This window comes from Mobula birostris, chromosome 4 (assembly GCF_030028105.1).
Source record: "Mobula birostris isolate sMobBir1 chromosome 4, sMobBir1.hap1, whole genome shotgun sequence".
Lineage (NCBI taxonomy): Eukaryota > Metazoa > Chordata > Chondrichthyes > Myliobatiformes > Myliobatidae > Mobula > Mobula birostris.
The window spans coordinates 83,264,884-83,283,500 of record NC_092373.1 but is presented as its reverse complement, the minus strand read 5'-3'; the positions used below and the strand labels follow the sequence as shown (position 1 = coordinate 83,283,500).

General features: G+C 42.9%; 1 protein-coding gene across 1 annotated transcript in view; it reads right to left on the bottom strand.

Annotated features, from left to right (window-relative positions):
* espnla (espin like a) overlaps positions 1 to 18,617 on the bottom strand; it is a 110,927-nt gene that overhangs the window by 20,490 nt on the left and 71,820 nt on the right. The window contains exon 6 of the mRNA XM_072256970.1: positions 7,493 to 7,651. Within this exon, the coding sequence (XP_072113071.1) occupies positions 7,493 to 7,651 (159 nt within the window). The remainder of the gene's footprint in view (positions 1 to 7,492; positions 7,652 to 18,617) is intronic.

Sequence of the window (18,617 nt, the reverse complement as noted above, 5' to 3'; positions counted from 1 at the left end):
GTTCCTGTGACTGTCTCCACAGGCACCTGCAAGTATGCTTGACACAAGTCAATCTTGCTATATGTCTGTCCTCTGGCCAATCCTGCAAAAAGTCCATCAATGAGGGGAAGAGGGTATTGTTCAGCTGTAAGAACCAGGTTAATGGTTACCTTGTAGTCTCCACAAAGCCTTAAAGACCCATTCCATTTTAGGACAGGAACCACCAAAGTTGCCCATTTACTTACACACACTGGTTCAATACCTTACTCTGGACCAGTCTTTCCAATTCAACCTCTACCTTTGATTTAATGGCATTTGGAATAGACCTTGCCTTCAGGCATTTGGGTGTTGTGTGTGGCTCAAAAGACAGTTTAACAGAGATACCTTCCATACCGTCCAGTGCACTGTTGAATACTTCTGCATGTTTCTTCAATACCTCCTGTAGATCAGTGCTTCCACCAATCAAGTGTATTTCAAGCTAGTTGAGTTTGAGCTGCTCCACAAGCGGCCCAGGATCACTGGATAACTACCTTTAACAATGTGCAGTGGAAGTTTCTTTCTCTGTTTGTTCATCTCTACTGTAACAGCCATCTTTGTGTCCTGAAATAGGTAGAACATGCAAAGCTTCTCCAACCATAGAGTGAGAGTCACTCAGTCCATCCTCAATATGCTCCATCTTGTTCATATTTTTATTTTTGGTTTTCCTAAAGTCATTTTCCTTTGTTACAGTGTTTTTGCTTGACAATGTCTTTTTACTTTCACAGGCGTGTTCGGTATGTCTCTTTTTGCCAAAGCTTTGGCAGTCTAAATCTAAATCCTTATTCCAGCATTCTTTTGCTGAATGCCCAGTTTTGCCACAATGGTGACACTGATTGTCAATAGGTGTCTTATTCTTAAAGTCAGTAGAAACTTTATGAACTTCAGAAGATGTGCTTAATAGCTGTGTTTCTTTAGCTGCCATCTCCTTAGTTGTGCTAATCTCAATTGCCTTTTGCATTGTTGGTCTGTCTCCTGTAAGCAAGCATTTCTGAATTGCCTCACTCTGCAGAACACATACGGATCCATCACGTAACGTGTCATTCAGCGGCTGCCAAAAATCACAGTGTTCAGCCAATTGCTTCAGCGCCAACGCAAACTGTGAAGTGGATGCTCCTTCCTCTTGATCGCATTCATGAAATCTATATCTCTCAGCAATAATCCAAGGTTTAGGTGAATAATGGCCCTTTAAGACTTTAACTTGGTCCTCACAAGGCTTATGGTCAAGCTTAGCACATTGCACTAGACTGTGTAATAAATTAAAAGTGTTTGCGCCTATCACAATCAGAAAAGTTAGAACACGAATATCATCTGAAATTTGATTTGGCAGTGCAAAATGTTCAAATATTTCAGTGTATGAACTCCATTACGGTCATATGGTCACATACTTCCAAACATTGCCTCCATTTTGAAACACAATCGCGTTCCAGAAAAATTAGCTAGTCTGATCGATCTCTCTCTCTCTCTCTCTCTCTCTCTCTCCCTCTCTCTCCCTCTCTTATTTCTTTTTTTTTTTAACCCTTCACTCACCACGCTTCCTGTGAACATTTTCTCATGGCGTCTTCTTTCTTCTCACCCACACTACGCAGCAGTATACCACCAGAGCTGTACATTGACTCTTCTTTCCAAAGGGAAAAAAAATATAAATACCACATGAGGACTGGTCACCTCGTCGCCAGTTGTTATGTTTGTGATACTGGGAAGCCGGATGGCCATGAGTAACACACAGGAGAGACGGAGAGGTCAGGAACAAATATGCTGCTGTTTATTTTGCTTGTAAGCCATCTACCCGGAATGTTCAGATATTTCAGATATGTTTCTATCACTGTTAGAGCCTGCAATCTACATGGTGGCAGTGTGATTTCAGGCCGATCGGGCGATCTGGCACTTTGCTGTTTCCGAGGACTGTTCCACGAGGCTGCAACCAAAGCATATGACTGGAGGCCAGGAAGCCAGGAGATGGGGCGCGGTCCCATAATTGGCTCCGTCTCTCGCCGATCCTGCCAATTAAAGCACCGAGGAAGACTAAGATCATCAAGGTGAGGGCAGAAAGCGAGCGAATGTTCAGCGCCAACTACCAGCCTCTCGCTCGCTACTGCTGGAGAAGGTGTCCACGTATGGCGGTCTCTTGCTCTCTCTCACTCGCTGCTCCCGAGGGAATGTTGCGTTTGAGTGATCGCTTTCTCCTTGAAGATGTCGGCAGATAGGGCCAGAGCATGGTTTAATCAATGCGGACTGTAGATTTTGACTCCAATTCAGTGGTTCTGACTGCTCTTCTTTTGGTTACTACTATTGGGCAATTTCTGAATCGGATGGATGGCAGATAATGAGACAAACTGGACTGAAGTATTCCCTTTGTGTTTTATATTCTGTGCTTTATGTTTTTTTTGTTGCTGTTTGTGTGTGGGTGGGGGGGGGTTTGATGTTTGATCGGGATGGTTCCACAGTTCTTTGTTTCGTGACTGTCTGTGAGGAAGATGAATCGCAAGGTTGTCTACTGGATGCATACTTTGATAGTAAATGTACTTTGAACGTTGAACGTAACACGCAGGGAGGCTTGACAGCAACTGCTAAGGGTTTAAATATACATGAATACATAGCAAGTCACCTTCTTTGAAGATGTGCTGAAGTAATCGATGCAGACACAATTAATGTTTCTTCATTGAATACCATGAGTATTCAGTGCTGGGTACACCAATAATTAATTAGCAGATACCCTGATCATGCAGTGCCAGGTAAATTGAACACCCAGCAGCAGATGCCCAAGTAAATCAAGTATTCATTTGCAAGTACAATAAGCTTTGGCAGCCGGTGCAAGGAATATTCAGTGCTGGGTATGGCAAAGATTTAATGACAAATATAGCAAAATTCATCACCATATAGGTTAATAGGTTCATTTTAATGTCAAAGTATGCATGTACAATACAACTCTGATATTTCTCTTCTCCACATTGCTATGAAATACAGAAAAAACACAAGAAAAGACATCAACAGCCACTTTGTCGTTGTTGTTCAGTCATTTAGTTGAGTCTGACTCTTGGTGACCTCATGGACCATGGGGTCCATAGGGTTTTCATGGCAAGATATGGAAGTAGATTGCCAGGCCTTTCTTCTGCTGCTGCTCAGGTCGGGACCCGGCTGGGTTTGAACTCAGGACCATCTGGCCTGAAGTCCAGTGCTGATGCCACTGCACCACCAGCCAGCCCCAACAGCCACAACCCGGCACAAAAAAGAAAAAGAAACAAAGCTCACAAACCACAACCCCCTCCCCCGCTAGCAGACCGTCCACACTGAAATTGTCAGCTGAAACATCAAACCCAATCTCCTCCCTCAAAATAAATAAGTGACAATAACATCAAACCCCAACCTCCTCTCTGATACACAAAAACTGATAGATCCCCCATACAGAAAAAACAGTAAGAACATCAGACCCTCAAATTCCCAGCGCCTCCCTCTCACAAAATCTAACATACTGTGTACCTGGAACCCCAACCTGCCAATCAGCAATGAGAAAGAAAACACAGAAAACTGAAGGAGACCGGTCGTGCATGCAGCCTGGTACAGCCGCTCCGATCTATTCTTACTTCCTTCTTCTTACTTTTTAATTTACGTTATTTTTTGTATTTTTTTCTCACGGTAACACGTCGAAGCTGCACCCTCTCTAACATGCTGGTAGAGAGAGTTTTATTTGGGTTTTCTTTAGCGCTGGAAATGGTTACATCCCGACATGAGAGACAGAAGCAAGGTTGCATTGTGTATTCCACGGACCAGCAAAGACCAGCCGGCTTAGCGAACAGAACGGTGGACACCCCTGCTGAAATCCGGAGGAAAACACACAGAGGGGGATCACAAAGCCGAGGAAAGAGGACCGGGTCGAGACAACAGAGACTTTTGGAGAAGAGGAGTTTGGTGGGTAATACCGTTCCGGCTGACTGGAAGCGCACTGATAGCGGTAAGCGTAAAGGAGTTTGGTGCTTACTGTTCTGGCTAACAACGGATGGTGCAATCCGGGGTATATTACGATCGAGGAACGTGTTTGCAGACTGGATATTGAACTTTTTACTGTTGGACTTCGGCCACATTCCACCGTGATACAACACTTGGCGGCGCGGGAGGTCGTTCCTGCCTGTGGCCACCGAACGTGCAGCTCCCCCCGTGGAGGGTCAGACACCCTGAGCCAATAGACTGGTCCTGGACTTATTTTCCATCTGGCAGAGCTTGCATTTTGGTGTTTGATTGTTGGGGTTTTTTGTATTGCTATATTTATGCTCTATTCTTGGTTGGTGCGGCTGTAACGAAACCAAATTTCCCTCGGGATTAATAAAGTATATCTATCTATCTAAACTACAGTCCACTAAACACATCAATCCAAGAATTTCAAAAACATCCTCCCGTCAGAATCGAACTCAGTCCTTCTGTAAAGAGCAGCTAACGTGCTGCCACGCCACTGACCTGCGGCCGTCCAAATGCCAACGACTCGGCTACCAACCTGTTGACCCATGACCTCTATGGAGAGCGACCGCTGACCTTCTCCGCATTCGATTCGATGCTTCAATCTTCCTCAATGCTTCAAAATAGAGTCGTTCGTGACCCCCACGCTCCATCTCCGGTCTTCTGGACGAGTTCTCAGTCCTCTCCGGGGACAACAGAGCATTAGGTCATTTGATCGAACTCCAAACTGCACGTCACAAGCTCCAACAGTTTCAAAAGCACAATTCAGACAAAAAGAACGAGCAGAAGGTGTAAAAAAAGTGAAATAATTGAAGAGATTGGCTATCTGGAAGATATTGCCCGAGAAATCGATGTTTGCTGGTACCATGGTGACCTGAACACATGAAGTTTGTAATCAACGGTCAGTATAGTACACAGTGTCGGAGTAGCACATGTTCAGTGCCACATTCAGGGAGTGATCAATGACAGCTATAGAACACATTCAGTGCCTGGAACAATGCACATTTAGGGAAAGGTACAGCATGCATTCAGTATCAGGCAGCAAGAAAACTGTACCAGGCACAGTGAGTATTCAGCGTCAGGGGCAGCAAGAAAACTGTACCAGGCACAGTGAGTATTCAGCATCGGGGCAGCAAGAAAACTGTACCAGGCACAGTGAGTATTCAGCGCCAGGGGCAGCAAGAAAACTGTACCAGTCACAGTGAGTATTCAGCGCCAGGGGCAGCAAGAAAACTGTACCAGGCACAGTGAGTATTCAGCGTCAGGGGCAGCAAGAAAACTGTACCAGGCACAGTGAGTATTCAGCATCGGGGCAGCAAGAAAACTGTACCAGGCACAGTGAGTATTCAGCGCCAGGGGCAGCAAGAAAACTGTACCAGTCACAGTGAGTATTCAGCGCCAGGGGCAGCAAGAAAACTGTACCAGGCACAGTGAGTATTCAGCGTCAGGGGCAGCAAGAAAACTGTACCAGGCACAGTGAGTATTCAGCATCGGGGCAGCAAGAAAACTGTACCAGGCACAGTGAGCATTCAGCATCGGGGCAGCAAGAAAACTGTACCAGACACAGTGAGTATTCAGCGCCAGGGGCAGCAAGAAAACTGTACCAGTCACAGTGAGTATTCAGCGCCAGGGGCAGCAAGAAAACTGTACCAGGCACAGTGAGTATTCAGCGCCAGGGGCAGCAAGAAAACTGTACCAGGCACAGTGAGTATTCAGCGCCAGGGGCAGCAAGAAAACTGTACCAGTCACAGTGAGTATTCAGCGCCAGGGGCAGCAAGAAAACTGTACCAGGCACAGTGAGTATTCAGCGTCAGGGGCAGCAAGAAAACTGTACCAGGCACAGTGAGTATTCAGCATCGGGGCAGCAAGAAAACTGTACCAGGCACAGTGAGCATTCAGCATCGGGGCAGCAAGAAAACTGTACCAGACACAGTGAGTATTCAGCATCGGGGCAATGCACATCAAATGTCAAGGCAACCCTCTGCACGCCACCTTGGCTGAACAGAGGAGCACGTTCAGTAAAGACCAAGATAACTGTGCAGCTCCATATGAAGTCATTGTTACCTCTGGCCATAAGACTCTATAATGAGTCAACCTATAGCCGGGGCAGTGCCGTGTACAGTGACTCATCAACACTGGGTATTGTTGAGTCATTGTTGGTACAGTGCACAGTCGGCAAAGTGTCACTAGCAGGTCAGAAAGTACTTTATGTGAGATACAGTGATCCATTCAGAAGTAGATACAACTATTGTACATTATGTTTGCAATTACCAGAAACAGTGAGCATGCAGTGGCGGTCCCACATTACTGAAGGACAATAGATCTCTGAATGAAACTGGTAATAGGTGCCTTTACATCTGAGTGCATACGCTCATGCACACAAACACACTCACAGCAAGCACATAGAGGTAGAGGTGCAGAATTGACAGGAGCTTAGAAATGGTGAAATGCATCGCAGCAGTTCCTATTGTTTGGTCTTGACAACTTTGTGGTCCTTGATCACTGGCAGAAGAAGACAACTGTTAGCTGGATCCATGCATATATTTGAAATGATGCAGCTTCAGTGAGTTCATATCCTGACAATGAGATCCGTCACAGAATAAGGAAACTCAGCCGTTCAATGCAGTAGAAAGGCAGACTCAATATACGTACGGCAGCTCTCCCTTCTGTACATCAACAATGTAATGTCGTGTCCCTGGCTCTTTGTCAATGATGGCACCAACTGTTCGAATGTACTGACCAACAGTTCATCAGTAATGAATGGTTGGTTAATTCTCAGGGCTTTTCTCAGTCCAAGTCACTTAGTTCTGATTGAGGATATGCTATAAATAGACTACCTGGGTTTTGCCAGCAGTTTCAGAAATCCTGAACTTGCTTCTCCTTTGGATTCCACATGCTGTTCAGCAGCACAACATGAACTGCTGGAAATCCCCAGTATTTAAGCTGAGGAGTGCACTTGGGAGCCTGTGCCAGCTTATCCTGGTGTTGGGTCTGCAACTCATTTATTTAAACAGTATTCGAAAAGAGTAAAATAAGTTATGTTTCATTTAATCACTTGTTTTACAACTATTTTTAATTAGCATTCAGTGATTGTTTAGATTTTAATATTGTGAAAGTTTCAATAGTGTATTTTCAATAACGCTTCTGAATGTCATGCATTGACAGAAATATTGAAAAAACATTTGACAACTTTGAGTGCAAAGCTGGTTATGGGGGCTTTAGCAGAAGTAAAAGGTTTTCTCAGCTGTTTCTGAAGCGGGGCTCGACAGCTCATATGAAAGCAGTGTACAAGCAAGGTTCCACAGCTGTGAGAGGGGCCTTTCCACTTGGACTTACCCTTCAGTGGGTCTAACCTTCTGGATAGGAGCGTACAGTCAAGTCAGGGTGTGTCAAAAGCAAACCACACTCTCAAATCGGTACCTTGGCCTGGTTAAAAGAGGACGTTAACTGAAGATCCTGAGGAAGTCTAGGTATCCTTTTCAATATAGAGCGGAGGTCACCATCCATGGGAAGGGGCCTTCATTACCTTGCCATCCTCCATTCCTTGCTGAAAGTCGCGTGACTCCCTGAAGCCCTCGTTTATTGACTGGTAGTAGTCACCTCTATTTTGCTGTTTCACAGCACTTATTGATCTCCGAATCGAATCTTGCCTTTGCTTAGAAACAGGAGGGTCCTCCAGTGGGAGCTGGAAATGAAGCAGAAACCAGGGTCTGTCAGTCAGGACATCAGGCAAAGTCTAGAATTCAGAATGTCCCTGAGATTGGAAAGTACCAGATCCATCACTTCCATTCAGAAGAATGGAGGGGGGGAATGGGAGTTTGGGCCAGTTATCTTAACATTAATATCAAATGTTTGAATCTAATGTAAAGAGACTGGCAACAAGGCATTAGGAAAATGATAAAATGGCTGGGATGTGTGAGAGGGAACTTGTTTTTCACAACAGAGCAGAGCGATCATCTGCTAGAAAATAATAGGGTAAAGTAGTGGGTAAACCAGTGATGTGGTGCATTTAGATTTTGAAAAAGTCTTCCGTGAGGTTCAGCAAAATAAGTTACTACATAAAATTGGGGTTCATAAGTTGGAGATCATTTGTATGGGAAGAAGTTTGGTTACAGGATAGAAATGGAATGAAAGGCCCATTTTGTGTTGCCAACCAAGTACTATTGAGCCGTAAAATGATCAGTGCTTGGATCTTAACTGTTTACAATCTATTTCAGGGAGTTAAGAGGAGGAAATAGATCCAAGTTTGTTGCCAATATAGAGTCAGGTGGAAATGTAACCTGTGTGTAAGACACAGTGGCTGCAAAAATATTTAGGTTAAGTGATTCTACAAGAAGATACGGTCCACCATGGCAGCAAAAATGGGAAAGCTTTCTTTTGCAAGGTAAAACAATGACTGACTGGCACCTTGGCATTCAGACAGACTTGCTGTTCTTGTACACAAACTACAGAAAGCTAGAATGGAGGTCCAGCAATCAATTTGAAAAATAAATCATTCGCCAGCCTATTTCAATTGTGTAAAGAATTTGAAAGAATCTTAGTGCTCATATGTTGAGTTTCATTTCGCAGAGCGACTGCAAGGAAGGTTTGCTGTCCTGATTGCAGAGAGATTACAGATTGTTCTTCAAGGTGACATGCAGGAAAGAGAATGAAAAGAGAAAGAGAGGGCACTTGTTCCCAAAATTTAGGAAAATGAGGTAATCTCATAAAAACATAAAATTATTAAGGAATTCAATGGAGTTGATGCTTGGAGCACGTTTCTGAGGGCTGGGAAGACCAGAGCAATGAAGCAGCTGTTCCGAACTGAAGTGAGATTTCTTAACTTTAGTAGGTATAGGTCTTTGGAATTGCCTATCTCAGATGAATATAATCTTTATATATTTAAAAAAACAAAGAAAAAAGACGTATTGGATTGATCAAGAAGGAAGGATTGAGGTAGAAGATTAGCCTTGGTTGTCCATTGAGAATTGTTCTTACCATGGTAGTGGGGTGTGGGGGGGGGGGTTGGAATGAGCTGAAGAAAAGATATAGAGAGGATAATGTGAGATATGTGCAGGATAAGTGAAGCTAGGTGCTCAGTCCAGTCTGATGAATGGTCTAGGTCCGATATGTTGACTGTTTATTCCCATCCGCCTGACCTGCTGAGCTCCTCCAGCACATTGTGTGTATTGCTATCGGACTATCAATACTTTTTGAATGGATGGGGAGTGGGTTATTGGAGTTTTACTGTAGTTGGTACAGACTCAATGGGCTGCAGTTTCAGTACTGTATGATCCTGTGACTCTATTGCTTAGTGACTTCATCCAACACCTTAACCACTAGAAATAAGACCATGCCAAGTAAATCTTCACCACCAGTAATGGTGCTGGATAAAGAGAACAAAAGAACAGCTAACAGACCTTGTTCCGGGAAAGTTTTTTTCAAAATTACGAAGTTTGTTATTAGAATGAAATTAGCACAACTGATTATAAATTATGTCACGCGAGCTCCCTCCCTCTTTCTTCTAACCCTTTTCACAATGTCCCTGAGTCACACATAGTTCACACATTACACCAAGCTTTTTCACCACTCACCAAGTACAGACCACTCACCCATTACACAGCTCTCCTCAATGGCACAGTGCTTCCCTATAACACAATGTCCATATGTGTTGCTCCTCTGCTCCGTAACCCTCCTTACCATACCACTTAACAGTTACATGGTGATCAGCCTACTTGACCGTCTGAGAGCGCCTGCCCGTTCACAACATCCTCAGTTATTCAGCACTCCTCAGATACACGGTATCAATCGATCGATTGCTTTCAGTGCTTACCCGTTACCAGGTGCTTGCTCGGTACACAGGGCATGTCACACAAAACAGTACTCAGTTGTCACGAGGCTGAACAATACGCGGACGGATTCACTTTCTCAGGCAGCCAGTCAATCTCACCACGTGCTTTCCTTGGTCATAGCACAATTTGAGAAAAGGTTACAGGGTTTACGCTGACAGACTACACATTACCTGAAACTCTGAAGTGACACTATTCACTATCCCAATTCTAAAACTGTTGGCTGACCAGCTGATAATGTCCACCTCTGCATAACTTAATGCTCAACTCTCTAATGAAGTTGGGTTCACTCAGTTCACTGATTTAGGTTGGATTACTGACCAAAGGAAAGCTGAATCTAGCCTGATCTATAATAGACATTCCATTTCCTGTTCTTGGTTTAATACTTCCTCTGCTACAGCTGCCGATTAGATTCCCATATCTCCTCTGTCTTGAAATGCTCTGAGTTATAAAGACGATAGCAATGGATTATGGAGCTGTAATTAGCAGCCACTCAATTATTTAATGGTGGGATCAGGTGGCTAATTAAATCATCAGTCAAGAGCCAGCGAGGAGCAGGATACTGAAACTATTGTGGCGGGCTGTAGTCGCTCCGCTCTGCATCACTGCTCTCCTCTTCTCTTGTGTCAGTCGAAGACAATACAGGGCTTTTAAAATATATGAGATTATTTCCCACTTAAGCAAGTCCCTGTTATCCTGCATACAGAGTTGGGGCAATCAACTGAGGATGGAGCATAAATAAGGGGCCAGAACCACTTGTTTGCAGTGGCTTGGTTCAAGAATATGCCCAGCTAATTAGATTAATGTACGTCCTCACTGGGCTTTAATACTTAGTTTTTAAATGAAGCCTCAATGAACTTTCTAATAATGGTGCTAATGTCATGGAAAATAGTTTTCAGTTCCCAAAGCAATTAATTTAAAAACTTGCATTCCCATCTGACTTGAGGGTCTCCAAGATCTCTCATACTGACCTCTTCAGTGTCCCCCATTTTAGTTGCACTCTCTTTTGCAGCCACACCTGGGACGAGGTGTAGACACTTACGCCATACCTCAGAATCTTTCTCTCAGTTGTTCCTTCCACCTTGCTGACTAGGTTGTTGCGCAACTTAGTGGCATAGAAGAACCACTCTGATGCCAGTACTAATGCCAGAGCTTACCCAGACCTCCCTGAGGAAGACCAGGTTACCAGCACTATGCCAGGCTGTTGTCAGCTTTTTGCTCTTCTCTCACCTGCCGTGTCATGGACTATTCCTGGAACCCAGTGGGGCAGCATGACCTTCTGTAGGCCTGCCAGCTCTCAGGCTGGAGAGCTGCCCACTGAATCTGTGCCAATGCAAGCTTGCTGTGAGTGTGGCAGACCCCTTTCAAATAAGTGGAGTCACACAGCATGAGAATAGGCCCCTCAGCACAGCTTGTCTATGCCAGCCATGGTATTCATGTGTGTCCCACATCCCTCTAAACCCCTTCTATCTACTTACTTAATCAGGAGTATTTTAAATGTAGTCATTGTATCTGCCTCAAACACTTCCTCTGGCAGCTCAATCCACATGTTTACCACCCTCTGTGTGAAGAAGATGCCTCTTAGGGCCCCTTTAATTTTTTCACCTGTCACATTAAATCTATGCCTTCTTGTTTTTAGTTATCTGTTCCCAGAAGAAAAATAAGGAGTCAACTTTGTTAAATTATTTATCCCTGTTCAGATCATTCTAATAATCTCTCAAAATGTGTATGTGCTATGAAATTAGAATATATTTTGAAGGTTTTACATTTCCTGTATGCTGTTCTCAAACATTCACTAATCCTAGTCACACCATTTTGTAAGTGGTGTGTCTGAGGCTGTCAAAATGTTTTGGAGTACAGACAACATTAAGACGTCTCCTCCCTACACTGAGCCATGCCAGAGAGGACACCAGAGGAGGCTGCACTGGTGTTTAACACAGAACAATGCGGACCAGGACAAGTGACTAGTGCTTTCCGGCAATAACAATTCCAATCCAATTTCCCTTTTGTATCAAATTCTAACTGATAATTTTCTTTTGAAAATATAATTGTTTAAAGTTATTATTCCAAAACAAGATGTTGTTTTAGAGTTGGATTATTAATAATTATAATATGCCAATATTTATTCCTCACCCAATTTTATGGCCCCTTTTGTCCCTCTTAATCACTTGTTTAAGCACTTTCCTGCTATCTCTATATTCTACAAGGGTGCAGTCTGATTTTAGCTTCCTAAGCCTTTTACATTTGCTCCCTTTTTCTTGCTGACTAAATTTATTGCCCCTTGGTCATCCAAAGTTCAATTACTTTTGTTCTTATTCCTTACTAGGGCATTCTAATCTTGAGGTTCAATTAGCAGGTCTTTAAATAATTCCAACCGCACCCTTTAGCTCCTGTATTATTCCGTTGTAATTTGTCCTTCACCAATTTCGTATGTCACCAAAAACTCTCACAAGTTTCCACAGATGTAATTCGGAGAGGGCTCTAACTGGTTGTATCACCGTCTGAAATGGAGGCACCCCAGCACAGGATTGGAAGAAGATGCAGAAAGTCCGATGGGCTCTAGCCTCTCCAGCATCGAGGATATCTTTCAAAAGGTGATGTTACAAGAAGGTGGCATCCATCGTTAAGGACCCCCATCACCTGGGACATGCCCTCTTCTCATTGCTGATATTACGGAGGAGGTACAAGAACCCAAAGGCACACACTCAGTGTTTTAGGAACAGCTCCTTCCCCACCACTATCAGATTTCTGGATGGAAAATGAACACAGGTACACTACCTCACTAAGTTTTTCCCTTTTTTTTGCTCTCTTTCTGCACTACTTACTTAAATCTCTCTCTCTCTCTCTCTCTCTCTCTCTCTCTCTCTCTCTCTCTATATATATATATATATATATATATATATATATATATAAAATAATGTATAGTTTTTCATTATGTATTGCACTATACTGCTGCCACAAAACAACCAATTTCATGACATGTGTCAATGATATTGAACCTGATTCTGCCTCTGAATTAGTAACTTTCTGCAAGATCCCATTTTATCCTTACTCATAACTATCTTAAAACATGAAACGTTCTTCATTATTCCCCAAATGTTCACCCACTATCAGGACTGCCTCTTGGACTGGCTCATTTTCAAAACCAGGCCCAGTATGTTCAATCCTCTACTTGGCCGATACACATGCTGTTTTTAGAATTCCCACCCTCTCTAAGCTTCAAGGAAGTTCTGATCAATACCAGGGAAGTTAAATTTCCCAACTATGACAACCTTGATGTCTCACACCTTTCCATAATCTGTCCATACTTCTGACTACCACCTCTTGGTGGCTACTGGGAGACATATAGAATAATCCCATCAATGAAATTGCACCTATCCTATTTCTGAGTTCCACCCAAATTGCCTTTATGCGTGAGCTGTCTAATATGCCCTCTCTGTGTACTACTGTGACAAATTCCCTAATGAGTAGTGCAACTGCTCCACACCTTTTATCCCCCACACCCATCACGGCTAAACAATGGAACCTTGAGAATGTTGAGCTGTCAGTCTAGTTTCTCATGCAACCAGTCTCTGTAATGGCAGCAACACCATCATTCCATATACTGATCCAGGCTGGAGTTCATTCTCATTACCCATAATACTTCTAGTTTTGTGTACAAAATTGGTTTCCATGTTTCCAACTTGTAAAGGCTGCAAAAATATTCACAAGGATGATGCCAAGGTTGGAGAGGTTGAGCTACAAGAGGAAGTTGGAGAGGCTGGGCTATTTTTTGGAGTGCGGGAGACTGAGAGGTGACCTTACAGCAGTATATAAGATTATTAAGGCATAGATAAGGTAATTGGTTGCAGTGATTTAGTGGAGTTTAAAACTAAGAATTAAGGTGAAAAAAGGAAAGATTTAAAGGGGTCATGCAGAGGTTGGTGGGAAAGTGGTGGAGGGGAGTACAACTGCAATGTTCTGGTCAGCTACATGGATTAAAAAAAAAGACTCAGGGAGTTTTGGGCCAAAGGCAGACTTTTGGAACTAGTTCAGGTAGGCAACTTACCTTTGGCCATTATGCCCAATGGCCTATTTCTTGGCTGTGTAATTCCCTGATTCCAAGATATTGCATAAATAAATACATTTTATTAGTTGGGGCACAGAGTTCAAAAGTCAAGAGGTTATGTTGCAAATTTATAAAACTCTAGTAAGGTCACATCTAGAGCTTTGCACACAGTTCTGGTCACCCCACTATAGGAGGGACGTTGAGTCTCTGGAGAGGGCGCAGAAGATATTTACCAGGATGCTGCCTGGTTTAGAGGGCGTGTGCTATCATGAGAAGCTGGACAAACTTGGGTTGTTTTATCTGGTGTGGCCGAGGCTGAGAGGAGATCTGATGGAGGTTTATAAGATTATGAAAGGCAGAGATAGAGTAGACAGGGAGTATCTTTTTCCCAGGGTTGAAACGTCTAATACCAGAGGGCATGCATTGAAGGTGAGAGGGGGGTAGGTTCGAAGGGGGTGTGAGGGGTAAGTTTTTCACTCAGAGAGTGGTAGATGCCTGGGATGGTGGTAGAGGCAAATATATTAGAGGCTTTTAAGAGATGTTTAGTAGAATCAATTTGATCAAAAAAAAATTACTGATCCCATCTTTCTTTTATGGAGAAATAAGTGGATTTGTTCTTTTGCAGATTTATTTAGTGATAGTCGATTGATGTCTTTTGAAGAGTTAATTAGCAAATATTCTCGCTCTCATACACATTTCGTGCAGTATTTACAGGTTAGACATTTTTTACAAAAATATGTTTCTACGTTTCCATATATGCAAGAATCTGATTTGTTGGACACTATTTTGAATATGAATCCCTTAGTGAGAGGCTCCATTGGTAGAATTTATAATTTATTTTTATTACAAAAAGATAACCTCTCACTAAAGATTAAAGAGATGTTTAGATAGGCACATGAATATGAGGAAGATGGAGGGATATTGGCATTGCGTAGATAGGAGGGATTAGTTTTGGGTTTTGTAATTTACTTTTTAGCTGGTTCAGCACAACATTGTGGGCCGAAGGGCCTGTTCCTGTGCTGTACTCTTCTGTGTTCTGTGTTCTAAAGTACATTTAACCAATTCCCTAGAACCTTTGGGATTGCTAATGATAATGCAATTATTTTGAAGTACATTCCTGTCCACAATCATCCCCTTCCTCTGGAATCTACTTTGGTCCTACTACATTCTCAGATTGTGCACCAGCTCTCACACTATTCTGAGTAAAGATCATTGATGTATAGTGTTAACCTTTGCCTGATATGCAGAGAATTTCTACTCCGACGTATACAGTGCTTTGCTTTTCTGCAATGATTCAAGCTCTTTGTCCTCCTCCAATTTTGCCCCCTGGGTAATACCTGATTTCGATCTCTTCATTGTTGCCAACTGTGCCTCCTTCACTTGTGCATGCTGCAGGCTTTGGAATTCACTCCCAAACCACTCTGTCATTCTAACTTGATCTACTTGAAGCTGCTTTAACAAAAAAAAGCTAACCCCAACTTTGATCACTGGTTCTACTAACTGCTCATGTTGGTATGTGTTGAAATGAGTCTGATGAACTACTATGAGGCTCTCCGGGAGAAGCTTAGGATTTAATGCTGTTGTTCTACCTGGATCTGATGTAAAGGGAGCAGTATGGGAGTCCAGTAGGAAGTGTTTCCTAAGCAATGCCGGGGAATGAATCTCATAGGTAGAATTTTATATGGTATATCCTGATTGAATTCTTGGTTTCATCCTTGCCCATATATTCACTTCCATGGGAAGAAGAGCAGGAATAGGATACCTTGGTCGTACATTGCTTAATGAATCGTTCACTTGCTGTCTTCTGCTGTCCCCACCCCACCCCCATAACCCTAGTGATTCTGCTGACAGGTTAAAAACCTTGATATTCAGAGGTGTCGGGATGGTATGGAGAAGGGAGTTTCTTACATTCAACATTTCTTAGTAAAGTATCCATACTGGTGTGAGGAGGGGGGTTTGTTGCTTTGCCGCAGCTTCTGTGTGGGAGGGGGGAGTTTGGGGAGGGACTTTGGGGTTCTAACATTCAACTGTCATTCGATTGAACTCTGGTTCTTTCTGGTAAAGCAAACTGGCAGTGCATGGAGCCTGATGCCTTGAACTCCTATTCTGGATCAACTGGTTCAAGATCAAAGCAGAACTGAACACAGAAACCTTTTGTTCTGCATTAGTTCTAATGGAAGCCATTCAGAGACTGGGATAGTGTATTAAGAATCTCAGCTATGTTGGCTCAGTAACCTTGTAATTTGACTTAGATCACAGAAATTACTAATCAATTCTTTTCGTAAGTTGCCCTTACGTGCTTACATCTGTTCAGCACTGTCCTCTATAATTGCCATTCAACTGTCTATGGCGGAAATGATCCCTTCAGCTTCACCAGACCAAGTCCATGCAGGTACTTAGAAGTTGCATGTAGTCAAAAAGCAAGTCATGTTTGTGTTGAGTGACCCGATCAAGGGAAGTGCACGAGGTTACTCACCTGAGCACTCTACACACTAACTCTGAACAGGTGTACCCACAGTGAGATATTCCAACTCCTTTCAAACAGAGCACTTGCAATGGGATACAGTCAATCCACTGGGGAACAAACTCCTTCATTCCCTCACTTCACCATGGCACCGTCCCAATGTGTTGGACAGTGGTTAAAAATGATCAAATACAGCAGGTGGCTGTGACTATAGTAGCTTCCGTGGTCAATATGTCTGAGCGCAGTAACTCAATAGGTATTCTATGTTTAATGAGGAATGTGATCTGCTTGTTACATCCTGTTCCCTTGTGTAGTTATTTAGTAAATACAGAGCCTCATGGAGCACAACAATGATGGATGATCATTATGAAAGCTTTTGTACTCTCCATCACTTCTTATTAAGCCTTAAATCAATCGTGGAAAAAGTCCACTGAAGCCCATTTCATCCAAGACCATGTGAGGAGGTTCTGCTGTGGGCATATCTAGACCCTCTCAATTTGTGGTGAATCCACTTAGTAAAGTTCCAGGCAACTTTTCACTAGTTCATGAGTGCAATTAGGTAAAAACTTATAGCATCACTCCACACACATCCAAACACTAAGCTCATAAGATGTCAGTTGCAGCAGATCTGCCTCTGAGTCTAATCGTAAAAGGTTCAATTCCCTTTACACTCTTGAGCATAAACTCTAAGATGACATCTTAGTGTACTGCTGCAGGGATGGCAGACCATCAGTTCTAGCACACAGAGGAGAGGTTAATCTGAGACCTCCAACTGTCCATAGAATTCATTCCAGTGTTGGAACTTTAAACAAATAATCACATTGCTACATCTGAGAAGCTTGCTGTATGCAATTGTTACCACCATGTATAACAGTGAAATTATTGCTGTGCTACCAGGCTTGGGGCAATACCATGATAAAAATGTTGGTACAACATCCAACTTATGTGTACAAACTAGAATTACCAGTATATTTTCGATGCACAATAACCATCCAATATTTGAATTCTTTATGAGAGAATTAATGAATTTACAGCGTTCTCTGATATACTGTAAGTTTAAAGATGAGACATAGAATCTCAGAAAAAAATATGATGAATTATTCATGAGTTGGATTTTTGTTGGGTGTAAGATAAGCAATTTTAAATTTGTTTCCAAGTAGAGGCATCTATATTCAGAGCACATGAGTTTAAGATAAGCTATGTGAGATTCAGATGTGATAATAAGGAAGAGTCTTTCCCCATAAGGTGATTTGAATTTAGAAATCTCCGTCTGAGGTGATGCTGGAGTCAAAGACTCTCAAAACATTTAAGTATCTGTCACAACCACGGACTCCTTTGCAGGGTTACGCCACCACCCCGCAGGCCGGCTGTGTCGCCGGTTCGGCAATTGCGCTCGTGAATATGTGCGTCCCAACAAATACATAATGTACTGGGTGGGCACAGGAGTACATTCAGCCAGAGACTCATTCCACCGAGATGCAGCACTGAGCGTCATAGGAAGTCATTCCTGCCTGTGGCCATCAAACTTTACAACTCCTCCCTTGGAGGGTCAGACACCCTGAGCCAATAGGCTGGTCCTGGACTTATTTCCTGGCTTAATTTACATATTACTATTTAACTATCTATGGTTTTATTACCATTTAATTATTGATCGTGCAATTTCCCCCGGGATCAATAAAGTATGACTATGACTATGAAATTACTGTTTCATTATATTGGTACAGGTCGACCTTCACTAATCTGGCACCATTGAGATTTGAGGAGTGCCAGATTAGTGAAAATGCCGAATTACAGAAGGATCACATTAAGCTTAATCAGTGCCAGATTACAGGTAGTCGGATTAGTGAAATTTGACCTGCATTTAACTCCCTTCCATGCGTTGTAGTGTGGTCGTGACTTGAGCAAAGCTACGCTTCCTGCTTATTTTCGTCCTTGTCTGAGAAAGAAGACTACCATTTCGACTGACACTGGAGAGGAGCAGTATTCGTTTAATATTTAGATATTGTTAGCATGGACATGATGGGCCAAAGGGCCTTCTTTCTCATTGTTGGTATCAGTCTTTGATTTACAAATTATTTCCATTTTTATTGTAAATCTTTTTGTCACGTTCACATGATTGCCATTGCTCAGACATCCCCTATTCCTTCCAGGATATGAACCAGGAATGGTCTCTATTTTGTTTGCCTTTTTGTGAGAGCCAATTTTGGTAGGTTCATTCCTAGGTACCCTTTATCCTTATTTCCCCCTCACAACGACCACCACTCCCTGCCTTCTGCCCCACCATCCTCCCATGCTCCATGTTAGTATCTAC